Source organism: Echeneis naucrates, chromosome 1, assembly GCF_900963305.1.
Source record: "Echeneis naucrates chromosome 1, fEcheNa1.1, whole genome shotgun sequence".
In the NCBI taxonomy this organism is placed as follows: Eukaryota; Metazoa; Chordata; class Actinopteri; order Carangiformes; family Echeneidae; genus Echeneis; species Echeneis naucrates.
Window position 1 is genome coordinate 2440355 of NC_042511.1, and position 18162 is coordinate 2458516.

Below are 18162 nucleotides of genomic sequence, written 5' to 3' on the forward strand. Positions count from 1 at the left end.
CGAGATACGCTTCTTTACAAATATGGTTACTTTCCCATACCGTGCCTCAGAGCTGCTTTCTTCTCACATCTGCCTCGCCCCTTGGCCTTCCTCTCCCTCCCTTCACCGCCTCCAAAGCCTCTTCCGACGCCCCGAAAGCCGCGAGGTTTCCCCCGCAGCGTGTTGAAAAGGGCGACGGTCTGCCTCCTGGCCTTGCGGAAGACGTGGCAGACCAGCATGAAGAGCTCTTCGTAGCAGTCCCCGGGTTCGCTGGCGAGGGTGGAGGAGGAGGAACACCGCGCTCGCTGCTCCTGCATCAGCTGATGCTCCCTCTGCTTGGTCTCCGAGAACTGGGTGGCGATGACGACCAGGCACAGGTTGATCATGAAGAAGGAGCCGACCTGCGTGGAAACAGAAGGTAAGGCGTGAACGCTTCTCGACCGATAAACACCGTTTCATGTGCTGCTCGCTGCAGAGTGAGGCCTGATGGATGACTGAGATGTCACTGATGCTCTAACAGTCATCTACAACCTGACGCAACATAAATCATGTCTGCGATGAATCAATTTCACTCACCTGTTTTGGATCCTGACATCAAAACCAGCCAATGAAATTGAACCTCTTTGATTTTGTGTTCGGTTTAAAACACATTTTGAATTTGCCACAGCTCTGATCCAGCTAAGGCTGATGGGTACTGTAGTATCGAATTATTTCACATTCTGATATTCTAAAAAGAAAACCTGATTGGTTAAAATTAATCACATAGCATAACAAAAGCCGACGGCAGCATCACCCAACCGCACCATTGAGCAGCATCTCATTGTTCCCACACGTTTCAGTGTTTCGTGATAAGGAGAAGGAAAACTGGATCCTCTAAACTGTGACCTCAATGTCAAGCAGATGTAGAAAAACATGCAGGAATCCTGTAAAACTGATCAAAGCAACTGGAGAAAAGTTCATAATTTATTCACATGATGAAGAAAAAAGGTGTAGAGCTGCTAAAAAACATCTTTGCTGACATTTAGAGCCCGTGCTCTTTATCTATTAAGTTGTGCACTCCCAGTTCTTGTTTTCTTCTTTTTTTTAATAAATAAAGATTTGCACCAAATCCTGAATTCAACATTTATTCAGAAGCTTGTTTTTGAAAAAGATCAGGACGAGTGAAACTTGCACTTGAGCTCTGTCATCCTTCATTAATAATGAAGCAGCTGTCAGAAACCTAAAGTCTCTGGAGTCGACAGTCAGGGAGAAGAAAGGTCAGAAGCAGAAGGAAGAATGCCCCCTTCCTCTCTTTATCAGCTGCTTTGTGTTGCCCACCATCTTCTGCTCTGTTTCATTTGTTATTTTTTTGTAAACCAGAAGAAACCATATTTGGATGAGATCTGGATCTCTATCGTCAGGCCCTGTTTTATGGTCTATTGTCCTCTGAACGGGACCATCACTTAAGAAATGGACATCTTGATGCACTGAAGGAACTAGAGGCCGGGACCGCAGACTCATTAAGAGGAGCATTTACTGAGGAAATAAACCATTTTCCCGTTGCCTTTAATGCAATCTGACTTTTCTTTTTTTTTAGGGCAGTCGCCCCCTGATGGTCTTTAGACTGCATGCAGGTTTAAAGCTCTTCAGCTTTGGCTTCATGAACAACAACCAGGCAGAGAAGAACTTCTGAAGCTGCAAATGCTTCAACTTCCTTCCACAGTTTTAGTTTTTATTGGTGAGTGTCCTGTAGTCCTGAAGTTGGGCGGGGGGGGTTCATCCAGAGAATCAGAGTTGGTGTGAAAATGAGGAGAAAGAAGGCGAGAAAATGGAAGAGGATGGGTAAGAAGTGCGACGCTCACTCGGGTGTGATCAATATCGATTGTGAAACCTTCTTAACCCCCCCCCCCTCCCCCCCACACACACACACACACACTCTCAGCTCGCCATCTGAACCCCGTGACAGAGACTGTGAAAGTGTGTGGATGCAAGCACAGGAGTATGCACAGGATTGTGTGTTTTGTGTGTGTTTGGTGTGTTAAGCTGCTCCTCATTGATCCAAAGAAGATTTGTGGTCAGACTGGCTGTTTTTTTGTTTTTTTTTTTTCACACCAGCTCGCTGGACTCTGGCAGAATGAAACGGGAGGCGTCGGGTCCCAGCGCCTGTTCAGCACCCAGGCTGATCCCATCAAATATTTATACTCACACTGCTGGAGCCACTGAAATACAATTAGACTAGTGTGTGTGTGTGTATGTGTGTGTGGGGGGAGAGAAACGTTTTTAGCTCCCAGAGAATTAAAGTAACTCACAAATACCAAAGCTCCCTTTGTCACCCCCCCCCCAACAAGGAATCAAGTCTATAAAAAGGACACGTCGAGAAGGAGGTGTCGGGACCCTGAGTCTTTACTCACCCAGGCTTTTCTTCTTCCACTTTTTGATGCACCAATTTGATTATAATCAGGAACCAATAACCAATCAGGAGAGACCTGCTGTTCATATTCACTGGATCGACGCGAGCCAGGACGGGGTTAATTCACAACACACATCCTCAGCAGAGAATCTACAGCTCAGGCTTGATCGCTAATTACTGTTGCTGTCATTAGTGTTGTGCTTGTGCTGCATTTAGCCCATAAATGAGTCACAATTAAAATCACCAAAAGGATGTTATCAAGTTGAGTAGAGGAAGCTCAGTCAATGAAATCTTTTACTGCGTTTGTTTTGAAATACAAAAAGAAAGAAACAGCACATGGGTGTAACATTCATATCAATTCCCTTCATTCATTCGCTGCGGAAACTGCTTTAAGTGATTTGATAAGGGATTTGATAAACCGCTGCCAAACTCCGTCTCTAAAAAGGCTCTTTAGAACTGAAGTGAAGCGCTGGAGCTTCTGAAAGTCACAAAAGTAATTTCATCTTAATTTCAATTCTTGCTTGGACCTCAAGACCGTTGAATTCAACAGCACGTCCCAGCAGGCACCGAACGTATGCTGCTTGACCTTCCTGTGGCGTCCGTTACATGTTAGTACAAGGTAGGAGCGAGGGCAGAAGCCAGGGGGCGGGGCTCAAACGGTGTCAAATCGACGGGCTTACTGGTATTTCCGGATATGGAGCCTAAATTCCACAGAGCTGAGCCACTTTTCCATGCAAAGCCTTTAATTCCATCGCGTCTTTTTGTCTAAACGGCTCTACATGATGGTGATCAGTAGACGACAGAGGCTTTAAACTCTCTCCATCTTGATATCACTTCCTCGCATCTGTCCCTGCATCTGTCACTGTTATCATGGAGCTCCCACACATCGCTCACTCTTCATCCCACTTCGCCGCTTTCTGTCTCTCTCAGCACAATTTAATTTGACACACTTAATCTGCATGAATGCTACATGAGTGCAATAGTCAACGTATCCAAATCCAACTCGAACCTCTCTCTCCTCCTCTCTGAGTGCCTCAGTCACTCGCTCTCTTCTGTCTCCATAGATGGAGGGCTTTATTAGCCCCAAAGGGAAATTGCAGTCTTGCAGCAGCCACTTCACATGAACCACAAAAACAATACAATTAAATGAGAAATTCTGCAGTAACTAAAAAGATAAAGTCTTAAAAAAAAAAAAAGAAAAATAAAAAGAAAACAGAGTTGCTGTGAAACAGAGTAAGATAATGTCATATATACATAAACAGCTGCTGTGAGCAGATCGCTGTTGACCAGGCGTGTTTTTGCAGATGTCATAAAGAAGTTTGACATTTTGGAAATAAAGCATCATTGATCTCCAACGAATCGTCCATCCAATCGGCCGTTCACAGGTTTTGTGAGGTCGCTGCAACCATCTTTAGCTTTGACCACCAAAATCTGAGTAGTTTCTGCCAAATTTGCAGATGTTTCCTGGGATATTCTGTTCAGAGGAACGGGAGTGACAGACACTGAAAACGTAATCCCTGCAGGCCCGACTGTCGCCGCCGCTGAGGCGTAACTCTTCAGTCAGAGGAGTCTTCTCTCCCGACGCAGGGAAGAGTCACTGTACCGAGTGATGGCAGCTGGCAGGAAGGACGTCCTCTGGTCCTGCATGTCACGGCAGAGCTGCTGAGAGCGCTCCGCTGTTTGACCAGCAGGTCTTGGAGAGGACATCCGGCAGTCCATGCAGCGTCCTCCCGTGCACATCCAGAGGACCCCATCACAAGGAGTCGGCCATCCTGGTCCGCTGGCTCTGATGCTGCAGCCTGATGGAGCGTGTGGCCAAACGATGACGGTCTGCAGCATCGCTGTCAGTTCACGCAGTTTGAACGACAACATAATTAAAACGCTCCTCGTCTCTTTCCCCGTTTGTGCCTTTTTTTTTTCTTTTCCTTATCAATTATAACATTAATTTTCGAGATACATTGAACTGCGCTTCCTCTGTTTCAGTCATTTCTGCTCCGTGATGTGATGGAACATTTTGTAGAAATGAAGTTAATTTTGATCCTAAATTTGGGAGGTTGACTGCAGTCGAATGTTTTAAAAGGTGAAGGATTGTACAGATGCAAACAGACATTTAATGCTAATGTCACTATACTTCCCTGCTAACAAGCTAATGTGCCAAATGCTACACTCCAAGTGTCCAGTTTAGGTTATTTTTGATTTCTGATTTTCTTCTTTTATCAATCCGCTTATCCCTCAATCAATCCCTCTCCTGTCCTCACGTCACGTCTTCCCGCTTAATCACCCGTTCTCTTGAGCTCGCCACCGTCTTCCCACACCTCTGCTCCGTTTCTGCATGACCCCCTTCTGTCTATTTTCTCTCCCATTCTGTCACTCCCCCACTTTCACACCCAATGGCTTCCATAGCGTGGAAAAATTGTGTGCAATGAGACGATTTCAGGAGTCTCATGTAGAAGATAATGTCCCAACAGCAAGTCTGGGAGAGAGCGTGGGAACGTGTCCTTCTCTGAATGTAAATAAATTTGATTGGCTATCTCCCTGAGTGTGTGTGTGTTTGTGTGTTTGTGTGACTGAGAATAATGAGTAGCGTGACAGTATGAAGTATGATCAGCATGCCGTCTCAGAGAGGGAGGGGGAGATGAAATGGAGCCAGGAGGTGGCAGAGATTAAAGGAAAGAGAGAGGGAGAGAAAACAGCGAGACAAAGACTAAGACGGGCGCAACGGAGGGAAGCGTTCGCAGAAACAAGGAGTGATGGATGCTGGGAAAAGGTAAGTAAGGTGGAGGCAGAGAGCGGTGATTGACAGACCCAAGGAGACACTAATAGGAGGGGAGTAATGGAAGAAGAAATTAAGGGGTGAGGGATGGAGGAGGAGGAGGAGGAGAGAAGAGGCAGAGCTTATGTCTGCATCTGAAGGCAGGCAATTAAAAGTGTAATAAAAAGACAAGAGAGCCCCTGGGTTAGAGAAGTAACTGGGACTGGCAGTCACACTGCATCACGACACACACACACACACAGAGCATGCATCGACGCTCATACACACGAAACGTACACACATACACCCATCGCAGCACAAACGCACAGAGAATTAAAAACCATTTTACCAGAGAACAAAAAAAAAAAAAAGGTGGGGGTCTTCAGGGATTTCAGCTTCCTTCTACAGCACTGACAGTGCTGTGTGATTGTGTGTGTGTGCGTTTGTGTGAGAGTTACAGAGGAGGGAGAGGAGTGACAGCGTTTCGTTTCAGGCAACTGTAGCTTGGCAACAAAAACAGGAAATGTAAAAATAAGAAAGTTGGTTAACTGCAGAAACTACAACTTTGCCAGGTGAACGTGTGTGTTAGTGAGTGTGTGGTTTTTTGTTTTTAATGGGAGCACATCCATATGATACTGTGGTGCTAAATGCGAAAAGCTCAAACTAAAGTTTCTTAAATAATGTCAATAAATAATAAAAAAAAAAGTTTGTGTTTTCCCGCATACGAAGAGAAATTGTGTGTAACACACCTCGTTAAACATCCATCTGCAGACTTAACGTCGCTGTGTGTGTCTGTTTGTGTGTGAGTGGTGCGACTTACAATAATCAGTAAGATGAAGTAAATGAAGTTGTAGAACGAGTGTGCGTCCATCACGTAGTACATGATCTCCACCCATCCCTCCAGAGTGATCACCTTCAGTCAGAAAAGCAGGCGAGGAAATTCACATCAGTGACGTCCACAAAAAACGGGAGCAGCTTCTGGTTATTATAATTATAACGCAAAACAAACTATTTTATTCTTTTTGCTGCTGCAGTCTTTGGACAGAAGCCCATCTACTTTGTCTGGTCTTTGTGCTCAGCTAAGGTTAAAAGGTTGAGCTAAAACCAGCCAAAAGTTTGGACACACTTTCCCATTCATGTGCCAAAACTTTTCCTTGGTTCTCTGGTTCATATAGATAGATGGGGTGTTTTTGTCGTCCTTTTCCTGATACATCTATCACAGAGCAAACAAGGATTTATAGAAGAGGAAGGAAATGATATTTGGAGAAGCTATCTGATGTTTGCACTTATTAACTTGCAGAATGATTTAATATGAACTTGTCTGTTGTTTGTGGATGTTTCTTTCTCATTTCGGTTCCCGCTGAACGTTCAGCTCAGCGAGAACAAAAGCAGCTTTTAGCTGGCAGCCTGCTGCACGCCTTCTCACCTGGAAGATGACGATCCAAGCGTAGGCGATGTTGTCGAAGTTGATGGCGCCTTTGTGCGGGTTGCTGTGCCCTGTATGACACCTGGTGTAGTACTGGTTCCAGTTGACGCAGAGCCCCGCCACACTGACGCTGCCGTTGGCCGCCGGCTCGGGGCTCAGGCCAAGCGACTGGCGGTAGAGGGCGTCGTCTTTGTCCAGGCAGCACGTCCTGCCTCCCTCGCGGCGGGCCGGGACGTCCGAGCAGGACATGATGCCGTTGTCGACCGGCAGGGAGCAGATGAAGGGCCGCTCGTCGTCCTCGTCCGGGATGTAATAGGGCCGAGGCAGGCTGATGCCCGTGGTGCTGGAAGAGCGAATTGACAAGGTGGTGAGACTTCATTTGGAAATGTAGAAAGACTAAGCAAAGATAATTCAAACACTGAATCACATTAAAAGATCACGTAGGAAGTCTGATGTACTGAGAGCTGCGGCTTGGTGGAAAATCCGGTTGCACCTGATGAGCACTGAGTAAAAAATTTTGAAAGCAAATTCGCCACATCAGGTGTTTACTAACATATTTACAGCAAATCCTCAGAATCATGACAGAGCTTCCACTGAAGCCCGAATCATTTCCTCTCCACATTCTCCGAAGTCTCACTGATGTGCTTCCAGAAACACACACACTGGTACTGTAACGTAAAGAGGAGAAGCACTGACGTGGGCGAGTGTGTGTGTGAATAAAATCGATTTGTCCTTCATGGATATTTCCTGGAACTGAAAGTATGAAACATCACGATCACTGAGGGAGAGACGAGCGGATGAGTGGACAGAGAGAGAGAGGGAGGTGATTATGATTGCTGGGGTAAAATTGACATCGCAGTCAGAAAAGAAAGGTGGCGATGGAGACACCCAGACACCCCAAGCCCACAATCAGCCGCCTCCGTGGCTGCCAATTTCCTGTAGTTGTGTGTCGTGTCTGCAGTCGGCTGTATGCCGGATGTATTTGTGCGTCCGCCCTTTTGGCAGCTTCTGATTTCACCCATTTTGGTTGATTGCTGCCTCTGGCCTTACTTGTCTTCTGTCACAAACAACTAACTGGCGAATGCTGACAAACTCAGAGCAGACAAAAAATGTGCCACAAAACCGTGAAATCTGCTGCATAGTCATTTCAAAATGATGAGTTTTTTATTTTTCTTTTATCTGACTGAAGTTCTCTGGAAGCACAAACAAGTTTATTTCCTCTGATCTTAAAAAAAAAAAAAAAAAAACACAACCTGTCAAAGGTTTTTAAAGCAATCCCATTTGTCTGGTTTCTTTTTTTTTTTTTTTTTTTGGTAAAGGCAGGAATTTGCATTCTGCCGTTGCTGCATAGCCAACATTAGCATGAAGAGCTCTTTACTTGAAAGCATCAGAGCTTGCAGCTACTGTTGTGTTTACAGTAAAAGAACTTATGATAAGCAGAGAAACACTGAATTACATGAATTTTAACCACAGCGTGAAAAATGGAGGTTTCTGTAAAAAAAAAAAAAAAAAGCTGTGTATGAAACTCCTGCTGCAGTTTCTGAAAGGTTCAGAAAAGGTGAAGCAGCATGAAGTGAAGCAAAGCATGTCATCAGGCCGTCGTCACAAAGACAGACAGCCAAAACACAGTCAGCTGTGCACTGAGGATTCACTCTGGAAGGAATAAAAATGTATATATAAATATATATATATATATATATCTGTTGAGCTGTGGAAGTACGACAGCAACACTGACAGTTCCCACGTCAGCGCCACAAATCAGAGCCAGCAGGAGCTTCTTCTCTTCTGAAATACGTGGAAGTAAAAACGGAACGATACGAGAGGAAGGAAAGGAGGGAGCGACTGGAGCTGAATAAAATAAAATAAGTGAAGGTTTACGGAGGATTGGGAGACTAACAAAGAGACGGGAAAAAAAAATGGGGTGGAAAACGATGAAAGGCAGTGCTGAAACAAGATAGGTAACAAAATAAAAACACAATAAGGAGGACAACAAAAAAAAAAGACTCATTAACTGAAAGACGGAAGGATTTCGTCTCACAGTTGAAAGAAAGAGCAGCAGAGATCTGTGAGAAAGGTCAGAGCCGATGGGCGCTGAGGTTGGCTCCCATTACTCCTGACCTGGTATTTGTGCAGAGTCCATAGAAGCTGTGTGTCTTTCTTATCTCCTTTGTTGACTCTGTCTCTCTCTATTGTGTTACACTGAATACAGCTCGTAATGGAGCCCATTTATTTCTTTATTTTTTATGTCAGTTACATTTACAGCGAAGCGCTGGATGTCTCTTCCTTTCCTCGTCTGCATGGCAGCAGAGCTATATTGGTGCATAAGGCCACGCACCGATGTTCCATGTGTTTTAGACATTGTTTGACTTTTTGGAAAGTGTGCAATCGGCTTTCATGGTCAGCGTTAGAAGAGCTCAGTACCAATCCAGGTCATCTTAAATATGAAGCTGCAGCCTCTGGACTCTAAATAAATAAAAAAAAAAAAAGAAAAGTGGAGCAGCTGTGACACGAAGAAATCCTTTATCCGTCTGCTCTGAACGAACATTTAGCTGCAAACTACCAACTTCCAGCACAGAGACGCTTCACTTTAACTGGCCTTCTGTCCACGAAAAACAACTGTCTTCTTCTGTGCCAAACACGGGGCCGGGGCCAAGCCGGAGTTTTTCCAGGACCAGCCATCTGAACACCAACATGATCAACAGGTCAGCTGTTGTTATTACTTATTAATACTAATCTTGCATCACTTCCTTTGTGACTCCTGCTGGATGTAAACGTCTGAGATTTTAAGCTTTAATGGATTAAAGTTTAAGTTTGGTGACTGTCCTGTTCAGACACACGGGACAGCATTGAGACTTGGTGGCCAGGCGGCCATCTTGGCGGTCTGGGTTACTGAGAGTTATTCAACTGCTGATGCCAAGTGGGAGATAACTATCACTTAAAGACAACATTTAATTTAACCACCAGCAGACGGTGCAGCTAATAGATGTGAACCAAGAATTAATAAGAAAATAAATGAATGTAATGTCAAACTCGTCTTTGTTTATCTCCGTCTGTCTCTGTGTGCCTGTCGAGTCCATCTGCTCAGACAATGGCACAGCAGGTCGAGCAGCGTGTGTGTGTGTGTCAGGAAGAAACAACCTGCATTACAGCGCGTGTCTGCATGAATGAACTCGTGTTCCCAGATAATGATTTCCTGTTGATCACCGGTTGCTTGAGCCATTTGTATTTTTATCTTGTTGCTAACCAGAGGCCTGAGAGCGGCGAGCGAAGGTGGCCGGCGGTCCACTCATCCTAAAACTCAACCCCCCCCCCAACACCTCTGCATGTGATTGTGCCGGGGGGGAGGGGGTGTTCGATGGACAGCTGCTGTTACACACCTGAGGAGGGATCCGACTCCTGGCAACCAGGGCTACAACGGAAACTGTGCAACTGTGCGTTTGATTTACGGTTCGGTTTGCATCGTCTCTGCAGCGAATGAAAAAAATGATAAATGCAGTTGACAAAAACACTTTTTCCCATCATTGGATGACATGACTGACATCACTGACAGGACATCCTGCGATTGCTCCGTCCCCCCATCTCTGAATGGGTTACCATGGTGATGGCCGACCAACACCACCACCCCTTTCCCCTTCCCTTCCTCTGACCCAAAGTCTCTCATCAGATCATTATTTTCTCTCCGGGCCATCCAGCCCTCTCCACCGTGCAGCCAAGCCAGTCCAATCAAATGCTTGGCTGTGGATCCGGTCCCCCCCCCCCGGGCTCTGGCTCACCACAGACCGAGTCCCAGCCATCGTCTGAGTTCTGTGTTTCCGGCGGTATTAGCTGTTCTCTTAATCAGACGGATATTTGGGGACAAACAGCACCTGTTAATCTTCCAGCTACTCATTTTAAGTTGCTTTTTCTTTTTTTACCCTTATCTGTTCGTGCACATGAGGACGGGACAGGGTTAGTCAGATGAAAACACACACAAAACACACAGCTCATAACTAGGACTGCAGTTGTTCTTGTTTAATCTCTTCCTGGTTCATGTGGACTGCTAATTATGTAGAGAAAAAAAAAAACTTCTTTGGAATTAATAATCTCTTGCAAACTGCCGTCTGGGTGTAAACAAAAAAAAAAAGGGTAAAACTTTCAGCCACAACGTCAGATCCCATCTACCGAGTTCTGTTGTCGGGAAGCTACATCGTTTGATGGCACGTCATCAAAAGCCGCCACGTGAACTTGCGGAAAGACGGCCAATTTCATGAGTGGAATCTGAAGGATGTTGACATCTGAGTGACAGCTGCTGCCTGCTGCTCCTGTGCACACAGTTACTAGACGCACACATGCAAACCTTTTGCTTTCTGAAGAAGAGAAGCAGAGTGTGGGGACAGCCAGACAACATCAACAACAGCATTTGCACTTCTATTCCGAGGCGACGCGACAAAAAACTAATTGAGTTTCTGACACTTCCACCAAAATAAGCAGCCCAGGGCGGCTGAGATGCAGAAAATACCGCACAACGATAGTGAAAAGGCGAAAAGATACAGAATGAGAAAGAACAAAGTGCATCCAGCTGTGAAACTGTGAAGGTCAAAGGTGGTAGTGAGATAAAGGTACAGTATTATTAGCATCCTAAAGCTAAGAGCTTTTCCAGAACCCCTGATTCCCTGCCGGGGATATTCAGAGTGTGTGTGCATCAGTGCAGGGAAGATCTGTGTGTGTGTGTGCGCGCATTAGGAAAGTGTATGAAAGAAGGGAATAAGTGTAACTATGAGCACAGCAGGGTATTTGTAATATTTATAATATAATATTTGTAATATTCCTATAAAAATTAAGCTAGCTTAGGACAGCCATGATGGGAAACAGCGGAACAGGTCAACAGGTCGTTTCATTTTCTCAAGGTGGGGGGAGAGTCAGCAAACCCGAGCTAGAAATATTTTTCCACTGCACACTTTGAGGTTGAAAAACACGGAAGGAGCTCGAAAAAGTCCTCTGACGCTGCAGAGAAGGATTTGAAAGTGATAAAACAGAAAAGTTTGGGAAAGTCAAACAAAAGAATGAACGCTAAAAAGGAAAAAGTAATTTCCTTAGACAGACTATAGTCACGTGTGTTTATTCAGTTTCTATTCAGGGCCGTGCACAGAAAATAAGGGAGGTGGGGGCTCAGCGGCAAAAAGGGGGAACCCCTCTCAAGATCGAATAAAGTCACTTTTCCAAAACTCAGATTTCAACAACAAAACCGATAAGCATTGATGGCTTGTTCAGTTGTCAGTTCAAAGCACTTCAAGTCATGAGCCAAATTTAATTACTTAAATAAGAAATTAGAAAAAGAGGCACTCAGTAAATTGGATTCAAACTTACTATTATTAATTGTCGTATGTATCAGATTAGTGTTGGCTGTTTGGCCTTATAGGGGTTGTGTTTTATGTTTTCTGTCGAATTGTTGTTGTAATTATGTTTTTTTGTTGTGTGTGATCAAAAGCATTTCCACCATCACCATCAGTGCGAGTGCAGCAGAGGTTGCGTGGAGGTTGATGGGGTTGGACGGGTGGAAGAAAGAGTGTCAGTTTTTAATTAAGCGACTCTGTGATAATGATTTTTGCTGATATTTATGAGGACAAGTGAAAGACACACAAGCTGATGTTGTCTCTTCTTCCCACATTGACAACAACAGCAGCAGCAGCAACAACAACAACGCTAACAAACACACACACACACACACAGACTCACAGTGTGAAGTTCTCCTCCAGGAAGCAGCGGTTCCTCAGTAGCCCCGCCCACAGCTGCACGCCGATGATGCCGAAGATGAAGAAGACGAAGAAGCAGAGGAGGAGCACGTTGCCCAGCATGGGCAGAGTGTCCAGCAGCAGGTTGACCAGGATACGCATGCCTGAGACAGACACACACAAAAATGAATCAGTGAATCATTTATTCCATCTCTCCACTTTAAATCAGACACAGTTTCTGGTCAAGGAATCCGTTTTTTTAACTGCGTTTGGGGAGCGTCTTGGCTTTGGAGAGAAGGGATTTAAGAATTCAGGGTGGAGACATTGAAAAAACACAGCAATTGCAATAAAAAAAAAAAAAAAAAAAAGGTGTAGGACCGACATTATGGAGATTTGTGTTTTTCCCAAGCAGATTTTATATTTCTTGGGGGAACAGAGAGAAATGAAAGTTGAAGTCAAAGACAGATGTGTTTCCCTTTTTCATGTTCGAAGGAGCAGCGATGGTGGCGTTGACCTTCTGTTGAGCATTCAGGCTCGGCCAATCGGAGCTGCCCGACTTCACATACATCAGTCGACAACCCGGTCAGTTCCCTCAGAGTAAGGAAATGTTTCGCTGTCATCCAATATCAGACCACAATAGCGAATCACTCTTGACGGTGAAGACAAATAATAAATAATAATTTACACGGTTTTGCCCACGAACAACGGGCTCTGGATCCTTTTCTCACAAATATCTGAAAAATCTCCATGGTTGACTTGATTTTAATTTCTGCTGCTATTGGATGTCAGTCAAGTATAAAAACAAGAAGCGAAACCTTGATGTCATTCCACTTTTGTTGAAAAAAGTCAGCGTTTTGGTTCAAAAAACAAACCTTCTATTGTCCTTTTTGTTAAAGGGAAAGAGGTGCAAACACACACCTGCCTCTTCATCACCCTTACACATGCTTGCTCGTGCAAAAATAACACACCATTTCCATGTAAGCCGACCCATTATCATAATTAGCTGATCAATCTCTAATCTCTGCCGTAATTGTGATCCCCATTACTGAGGCTCTGATCTCCATGAGGAAACTGCACCAGGGGTTAAATCATATCTGTGTAAGAGGTGGAGGATTGATACGGCGTTTTGCTGGCTAATCAAGGGTAAGTGGGCAGTTGGTGCTCACATACCACCCCTCTTTCAAAAGACACTTCCTGGATGTTTGACGAATGCATCGCTCAAAAAGAAAATGTCAAGTGTGTGACATTTCCATTAAAGATTGTACCTTTCCACCGGTGCAAAATGAAACTCGCTGGTTTCTAGATCTTCTCGGGTAATATGTTGATCACAACCACAGAGAGATGAGAATTTACAGCTTCCTTTTGGAAGGTGAGATTTTAGTGTTGCCGGGGGGGGGGGTGCCCCAAAAATGTTGTTTTATCGCTGAATGTTAATGGCCCTGTTTTTATCTGCACATCCAAATTGAGCTGTTGGATCTGAACCAAAAGGTTCGATGCCAGACACCGACTCCAACATAGCCCAGTTTCTTCATAACTAGCTGAAAAATGGTTTTCTTTCTTCACAAAGCCGAAATCTCTTTGAAATCAGAAGCAGCAGCAGCAGTCACACCTAAAAAGCCTAATGTGAAAGTATGAGCAATTTAAACGACCAATTTAATATTTCCACATGCAAAGTTGTTCCTGAGAATAAAAGGAGGGAATGATGAGGAACATTGACTGAAGATGGATTAAAATAAAGCGGAGATGTTAAAAAAAAACAAAGTAATTCCAACACTGTTCACTCCAGGAAGTAAAATTAAACTCTCTATTAAACTATTGATCAGAATAGTTTAATAGCATTTAATAGCATTATTTGGAGTAGTTGATGGTGGAATACTACCAAGTGTTGACTAACCTGAACAACAAATGTTTGTATGAGGCGTCGATGATCATTTTAATTATTTACAGCAGACGGGGGTGAAGAAAATGGAAATGAGAGCGATGCAAAATAGATTAAAATTGAGAAGAATTTTATACAAATATAAAAGAAGAAAAAAGAGCAGAAGGGAGGCGATACGCTGACGACCGTCACCTTGCATCTCCCGAGGGGGGATTGTGGGTAATGCGGCGCACAGGCCGAGTCATTTAAGCCGCGGCCAGTTGGGACTTGAGCCCGGATAATTTCCATTAGCGTCCCATTAACGGACTCTTCTGTTCACGTCACGCATCCTCCACCGTGTGTGTGTGTGTGCGGGAAGGCTTGTGTCCCTGCATCTGTCAGTTATGTAGTAAGTGTGATGCGTTTGTGTACATGCTCGAGTGCAGCCTCACTGACTCTGTGCTCGCTGCTCTCGCGCAGCGTGGCGATTGAATTACCCCCGAAATGAGCTCTGTGGTAAATTGTCTTTAATAAAAGAGAGAATTGCTTCTTTATTCATCCGAATAATAAAGAGGAATGAAATAAGCAGCTTTTGGCAGCCGGAGCTGGCGCAGTTATAAAGCGACCTTTTCATCCCGTGGCCTCGGTGGCTGGTGGCTTACAGAATAATCTAATATTCATTACACATATTTATGTTGGGAACTTCCCTGTCACTGCTTTGACAAAGAACAACAGAGTTATTCAGCACTTGACCCAGAAACCTTTCAGCTCTGCGTGACACTGGACACTGAAAATGAGGAGAGAAAACATCGATATTGTTCGTGACATCTGTTGTTTTGAATGTTTGAATCGTAAAAACACGTAATGAAGCCCCCTTCGTATAGAGATCTGACTTAATTGCTGCCGTTACGAAGCCATTTCTTGTTTAGTGTCTTCATTTCAGCGAGGTCCCTTTTACACAGACCTCGGCCGTTCTCTGCAGACACCAGCGGCGCTTGAATTCTTCATATAAAACGGCAAAGCGGAATGAAAGTGCCACATTTCTGGCTCTGACAGACTACACAGGGACGCAGCGGTGCTCCGAGCTGGAGGCTGATGTTTGTATGTAAACACGACTGTTTACGCAGGTGTAAATATTTGAATTATAAATGTTGGAGCTGTTTGCAGAACACAAAGGCCAGACTGAAACATTTCGGTCTGAGGGGGGTTAGGGTTAGCACGGCTCCTAATGGATAGCAGGATAGCAGCCTTGACAAGAAGTAACTTTTTAAAAACTGCTCAAAAAGTTCTGTCCTTCACTAAAACACATTTGGATTGAAAAGTGCAACCCTCAAACATCAAGGTGTGTTTTTTGTTTCTTTGTTTTGAACCTCCGTAATGGAACATCTCAGCTGCACCAACTGTGACGCAGTCCGCGGCCTCTGAATTGGGACACAGTTCACGCTTATCGTGGTCTGTTACTCTGTTACTGCTTCTGCATGCAAACATTTCCAAATCAGCAAACAGAAGACAAAGCTAAGGCACAGGACGTCTGTACACGGCTGTCACCCAGGCACTCCGGCACTGGAACAGCACAGGAGTTAGTCGGCACCACAGTCATATCGCCGTGCCTGTTTCATGATGTTGACCCTTGTGGATGCTTCTCGTTGAAGTTGTTTTGGTCTCAGCAACGGAAAGCATCCAGTTGCGCTGTGCTTTTCCCTCCTTCACAGATCTGTAGGTGTCGACAGACTAAAGATCGTGAGCGTCGACATTTCCACTCCTGCTGCTAACTGATGTTTAAAAAAAAATAAAAATAAAACAGAAATCCTCCATCTCCTCTTATTAGCACCGTTAGCTTTTAGTTTTTCAGTTAAACCGGCATCCATTTTGTTTTAAAGTCCACCGAAACTAAAAAACTGCAAGAGGAGACGGCTTCACGTGGTGCGTATTTGTGTGTGTGTGTGTTATTTCCCCCGAGGCTCAAGGTCTGGAGGAAATTGCAACGCTGGGATTTACACCACGACCAGCAGCAGGTCGTTGCAGTTGGACAAAATTTATCACGACAGTGTGCGCACACGTGTGTGTGTGTGTGTGTGTGTGTGAATGAGAGCTGGGAACGTGTTGCTTGTTGAGCCACCTGAACGTTACCACGGCGGCGTCGCCTCTTCTCTTCCTCTAACGTCTAAATCACTGCGGCTTTCTCATCCCTCCGGTCGCTCGCCCGCTTCATCTCTATTCACCCGACGACTCCCTCCATCCTTCGCACTTGTCTCCCCGGCTCTATCTATCATCATAATAGCCTGCTCATCCGATTCCCCCCACATCTCTCCTCTCATCATCCCGCTCTTCCTCTCGTCCATCTTCGCCCATCCTTCACAGAGCTGGATAATCCCTTCTTCCCCAACTCATTTGTCTCTAGATGCCTCGCCTCCCTTTTCGCACCCGCTTCTCTCTCTCTTTCATCCTTCTTTAACACGAATGCAATTTTCCTCATTGAAATGTTGTTCAATAAACCGCATCAATCTGACTTGGAGCTTCAGGATCTAGATTTCTATCGTCCTCTCCATTATGCCAAAAGCGTTTGTTTCTCTCTCATAGAGGCGCTCTACTCCGATTTCTCGGCTCCATCAGCCTAGTTAATCACACAACAAACTAACAAAACACATTTTTCTTTTTAATGCCAGAGAAGGGAAAAAAGTCTCCCCTGCTTATAGAAGTGCCATATTACAGATGTAAACATGGCTCAGACTTAAAAGACCGCAGCATTGTTTGTGCTTCCTCCCAACAGAGAGCTGTATATAACAAACCCATGAAATTGCAAATAAATTTGGTCCGCCGTGCACAAACACACTACGTCCAAAAAAAAAAACATCTAGCCCAACTTCTGTCATGCAAAAACTCACAGTGGAACATTTTGTCTAATGTTGGATTTTGTTTTAACTAAATAAAAGACAACAAACGGGGAGCCTGGACACAAATGAGCCATAGAAGCATTTTCTCTCCTGACACCTCTGTGATTACGGTCCAACAAAACATCCAGCAGCCTGCCCGCACTGAGCCGAGGCAGATCAGCGTTGATGAGAACGATCATTTCTGTTCCGGGAGACGCTCGAAAAACCAAAGAGGACTTGGCGGAGCAATCGCTGGTAGAGATGGAAGGGTGTGGGTGGATCATGTATAACAGCATTAATCATACGGCGACAGATTTGGGGGGAACCTCTCCACCAGGAAATGACGGACCTTTTTTGTTTTCCAGCCCCGACTTCGTCTCTCCGTGAACATCACTCCAAAATAATGTCACTTTTCTTGGAAGGATTTCAGTTTTGTGCTCAGACTTGCTAAACAACACAACCTGACTCTCTTTCATTAGTATGCTAACACAACGTTGCATGTTATGTTGTGCACACTGTTGACGAGACGAAGGTGAAAGCCAGCCAATCTCTGGTTCTTTTTTTTTTTTATTATTCTCTTTGGCTTTCTTTCTTTTTTAAATTTTGTCTGGAATCAAATTTATTTCATCATCAGGTTTAATCAGGGATGATGGTGAATACGGGGACTGAAATAATCGAGGTCTTTAAAGCTATTGTCTCAAAATTAATCTGTTACAGCACCCTGATGTTTTCAGACAGCAATGTGGACAGAAATGTGTTTTTTTGGGGGGATCAGGCTGTTTCAGCCAATCGGCTCTGCTTCCCTGACTGCTGATGAACAATTCACCAGAGGACGACGTGAGTTTTGTCTATTTCTCTCTTCTGAGACAAATTGCTCTCCAGAGACTTGGAACTGGCTCCGCTTGTGGAGAGAGGGAAGGGACGGAGAGGAAAAGATGGAAGGAAAGAAGGAAAGTAGGGAAAGGAGTCCGGGTTGGAGACTGGCTATGACTTGAATGACAAAGCAGAATATTAATGAAATAAAATTAGAAAAAGAACTAAATCAGACAGAAACTGACAGCGACAGTGCTGCACATGCTCATGTATGCCAAATAAAGATCAAACACATTCCCATCAAAATCAGCTGCACCTGCTTTCCTCATGCAAAAATAAGAAATAGATATGACTCAGACAG

The 18162-nt window shown here is 44.6% G+C and overlaps 1 protein-coding gene across 1 annotated transcript in view; it reads right to left on the reverse strand.

The window, feature by feature from the left end:
• Positions 1 to 18162, reverse strand: part of cacna1ib (calcium voltage-gated channel subunit alpha1 Ib) — a 117038-nt gene that overhangs the window by 59069 nt on the left and 39807 nt on the right. The window contains exons 5-8 of the mRNA XM_029501062.1: positions 12262 to 12421; positions 6547 to 6889; positions 5941 to 6033; positions 68 to 380 (exon numbers count right to left, since the gene is read on the reverse strand). Coding sequence (XP_029356922.1) covers positions 68 to 380; positions 5941 to 6033; positions 6547 to 6889; positions 12262 to 12421 — 909 coding nt within the window. The remainder of the gene's footprint in view (positions 1 to 67; positions 381 to 5940; positions 6034 to 6546; positions 6890 to 12261; positions 12422 to 18162) is intronic.